Raw genomic sequence first — 4562 nt, forward strand, 5'->3', positions numbered from 1 at the left:
GAGCCTTTTTTCTTTTTCTGTTTTTGGAAACAAGTTCTTAATCTGTCACCCAGGGTGGACTGCAATGGCATGATCGAGACTCACTGCAAACTGAAGCTCCTGGGCTTAAGGGATCCTCTTGCCTCAAATTCTTGAATAGCTGGTACTACAGGCACACACCACCATGTCTGGCAAATTTTCTATAGAGTCAGGATTTCACTATGGTCTCCAGGCTGGTCTTAAACTCCTTGCTTTAAGCAGTTATCCCACCTGGGCCTTCCAAAGTGCTGGGATAACAGGTATGAGCTACTGTGCCCAGCCTACATTCTGAGTCTGAAAACACAACAATAAATTTGTCAGAATAGTAGAAGGAAATATTTCAGATGTAAAGAACAGGGTGTACACTATAAAGGTATAACGGTAACAAAAATTTTGCAAATTATTAGTAAATAACAACTCTCTTAGCATGCTGTTAAACAGATACTATTATGAAGTAGAGAATAGTAAAGTGTTACTTAATATGTTTTCACTGTATTTTTAAATTTTGTTTTGTTTCCAGCACTTTTGTTTACTTATGTTAAGGTGGAATAATTTGTGGCTGACACTGAGACTTTTGCGTGGCTTGAACCTGCTGATATCTAGTGTCTCCCCAAGTGGGTTGTTAAAGTTTCAGACAATTAGAAGTGTTTCTTAAAAATGTAAATATTCCAGTAAACATAAAGCTTCATTTAAACTCTCAATATAGAAAGCAAAGTATATGTTATTTTGTATCAATTTTTTAAGTTAACTGTTCTAAGTCATTCATTTTCACTAAACATATGAATTTGTCAGCAGAACACAACTTAAAAGTCATTTCAGAGGAAAAGCAAGAAAGACTTGAAAGAAGTGAAAATAAACAGCCACAGGTATATAACAATTTAAATTTCTGGTTTAATATTGGTTTGTCTGCTTGTTTTTCTTTAATACCATGGCATAGTCCAAATGAAGTGACCTTTTAGACTATCCTTTTAGAATCCAACAGAGCATAATTTCATATTGAATTTTAAAACATTTTAGCCAGTTATAAAATTTGAAATATTCTTACCATCTGTAGTAACTCATAGCTATCTGTACCTGTGGAATTGAGGCCAGAAATTTCCAGAACTCTCTTTGCTCTTTCATTTTTATAACCTTCTTCATGATAAAGAAGGTAACATCAGAAATGGAGCTGTATTACTTACTAAGCAAGAGAAATTACGAATAATTGGACAGTGACAGCCCCTGAGTTCACCTCATGTTAAAGGAGTCATCATTCCAAGTGGTTCAAACTTTGCAGTTTTATGTTGCTGGTCACCAGTGCTGAGGTTAAAGACTTTGTCTGTTTTTTGGTTTCTGGTTGCCTTTGGTGTCTATGTTCAGGGAGAGGATGGGGTCATAAAATTAACCCAACTGCCTATTGAGAGAATGATGCCTTCCAGAATGGGACTTTGGTGTCAGGGTACAAACAATAACTTTCTTGTTTTAACATATATAGAAAACGCTTTAAAAAATTTTTAACCCATTGTCACCAGTGGAGCTTAGAATGTATTAGACCTAGATATAAGCAGATAACCTTCTAGATAACACTATCATATTACGGTATAGCATTGGAGTAGAATCTAAAAATTTTCTTCTCTTTCTGATTGGTGTTCATTTTGACTTCTAATATTTTAGCAATTGCCAACTCTTTAGTTAATCCTCAGAAATATGAATCCACTGTAGGGGTTCACTATTTAGGGTATGCTGAGGTAAAAATCATTCCAAGACAGAAAGCCTTTAGAATACTATGTATCATCTGTGAACCCATTTCTGGCAGATTTAATTCATAATGAATTAAGTTTACTCCAAACAAACAGAAAGAGTTAGGCTTCCTTGGTCACTTTTTTCTCCTATATTAAGCCAAGGCAAATTATTTTTATTTCTTAGTTATAATCCAGTAATTTAGAGGTAGTAAAAACATAGATTATGTTTCACAGTTCAATTTTAATTATTTTCTATTTTTTCTTTGTTCATACTTAATTTAGAATAAAGTTAATTTTAAAACATGCACCCTGTCAGAAAAGACATCTGAGAAACAAAAGAAGCAAATTAATTTTCCACTTTTGCACTTGCAAAAAAATGTCTCAAGCACCAGAACCAAGTAAGAATTGTAATAAAGAGGATATATCTGTATATTCAGGACTTCTTTTAAAATTCATTACAATGCTAGATGTGGTGGCTCACACCTGTAATCCCAGCACTTTGGGAGGCTGAAGCGGGCAGATCACCTGAGGTCGGGAGTTCGAGACTAGCCTGACCAACATGGAGAAACCCCGTCTCTACTAAAAATACAAAATTAGCCAGGTGTGGTGGCGCATGCCTGTAATCCCAGCTACTCGATAGACTGAGGCAGGAGAATCTCTTGAACCTGGGCGGCAGAGGCTGTGGTGAGCTAAGATCATGCCATTGCACTCCAGCCTGGGCAACAAGAGTGAAAGTCCATCTCAAAAAAAAAAAAAATCATTACAAAAAAGTTCAACTGAAGATTGGTGAAAGTTTTGAAAAATCCAAAATTACTGTTTGTCCTGAGGAAGAGCTCTTACATTGTAAACCTAAAGAGGGACAAACTTAAAGGGAGTGCCCCGTAATCTCATGAATCATATCCCTGATGGTGAGGAAGCAGATGCACCTGGAGTGTCTAACTCTGTAGTATTCCAGGCATTGCCTGAACGGAACAAGCCCATCTCACTCAGGTCTTTTCGTTGCATTTATACTCTGGGTCCCTCAAACACACTTGCCAGTCATCTTCTAAGCTTTATTCAAATGAAAATAAATCAGACTGTAAAAATTGTAACAAACCAGACATGTAGCCTGTTTCTCACAGAGATGAAGAAGAAAGAGAATTGTTGTAATGATACAGAAGTTGAAAAATTAAGGAACCCAGTAGTTATGATTGAAATGAAAGAAGACCAAGAGTTTGATATGCAAATGACAAGAAAATATAACCCAAAATACCACAGATTGGAAATTAGACATTAGGCATTGGCCTCAGTCTAGAAATCCAAAAAGTCTTTTTGATTTGTGGTTTGCTCACTCCAAAGAATTGAAGCATGTGATGCAGATAGAAAGCCACAGTATTTCTGCTGTTACAGACACTTACAAAAACCGAAAACCAATACAGCACTTGTTCCACAAGCCACATGGAACTTAGAAGCTCTTCTAAAGCTTAGAAGATGACTGGCAAGTGTGTTTCAGGGACCCACATGTGACAGTCCCACTGCTAATATCTATAAAAGCATGAAACCCGAATTAGAAAATGTGAGTTATTCTCCACCACATAGTGACAGAACATCAAAAGCATATCTAGAAGAAGACTTACAGCAAGATATGCAAAGGCTTAAGCATGAGGTGAGCTTGTTACAAGTAGAGGTCCTGGCTTTGAAGAAAAGAAGTTCAACTATAAAAAGAAAGAGGTTCCCTTGCTGCTTCTCTTATTATAAGTTATCTGATTCTTTCTGGTTCTCTACTCAAGAAAATCTCATGTGTATGGTTACAGTGGGGTTATCTAAATGTGTAATTACGTGTCAAAGTAGATTAGTGCTGCTATCTAAATAACAGTTCTGGAAAAAATTCCCATAATCTTTGATCATTCATCAACCTAAGTCTCACTATGAGTCTTCCAAGTGGCATATGGGCTGGGAAAATTATTTAGCGATATACCATGTGATCTGAACCAGATAAGCATAAGGAAAATTGCTAAAGAAATAATGTCTAGATTCTTTTTTCTATATTCATTTAAAGATGAATTACATTTATTTAAATGATAAAATGGTAATACAATAGGAGGGAAGCAGTGACTGAGAAGAGACAGGAAAATGTAGCTGACCTTGAGAGTTGCAGCAAATATTACCAGCCAAAGAAGTCTGTTTAATGTGCTTTTATGCATGCAGGTTTATCTGTTTGACTCAGACTGTTTAAACTTATAATTCCATCATGGCCACTTTAAATAATTTTGGAAACAAATACATACACTTCCACATATTTAGAAAAATCACCACTCTCCAATGTTTCTGTTGAGTCAGAGACTTTTACGTGATGTTGTTTAATAAAATATGGTAGATAAAAATAAAATAGAATAAAATAAAATATGGTAGGTTTTGACATGTATGATTTTATCATATAAGTAGCATAACTTCTCAGCCAAAAATTTAGCATTTGGCTCTAGAGTAGAAAGCTGAGTTCTGTACATTGTGTTCTAAAGATAGACAAAAATCTAGAGATTTTCTTCTTTCAAAGTAAAAGCAGATGAGGCCTCCCACCACCCTCTGAGCCATTAAATTGCTTTGCCAAAGTCACACCTTTAATTTATTTGATGAATTTGATGTATTTATATGATAATTTATGTAATTCAGCAATATGTAATTGTATCTTCCGTTTTGGTGCCATGAAATGCTAGGTAATGCCACCTTAGGAGCTTTGGGTGAGTTACTTACTATTTCTTGGTTTTACTTCCCTTATCAAGTAGATAATGGGGCTAGAGTGGACAACTATACTGTATATCTTCCAGCTATAAACTTTTGTGGTAA

General features: G+C 35.5%; 1 protein-coding gene across 1 annotated transcript in view; it reads left to right on the top strand.

Annotated features, from left to right (window-relative positions):
- LOC105536610 (ankyrin repeat domain-containing protein 18B-like) overlaps positions 1-4562 on the top strand; it is a gene marked incomplete at its 5' end in the record, with an annotated part of 69017 nt that overhangs the window by 14628 nt on the left and 49827 nt on the right. The window contains one exon of the mRNA XM_011976014.1: positions 811-884. Coding sequence (XP_011831404.1) covers positions 811-884 — 74 coding nt within the window. The remainder of the gene's footprint in view (positions 1-810; positions 885-4562) is intronic.

Source organism: Mandrillus leucophaeus, unplaced genomic scaffold (assembly GCF_000951045.1).
Source record: "Mandrillus leucophaeus isolate KB7577 unplaced genomic scaffold, Mleu.le_1.0 Scaffold161, whole genome shotgun sequence".
Taxonomy (NCBI): domain Eukaryota; kingdom Metazoa; phylum Chordata; class Mammalia; order Primates; family Cercopithecidae; genus Mandrillus; species Mandrillus leucophaeus.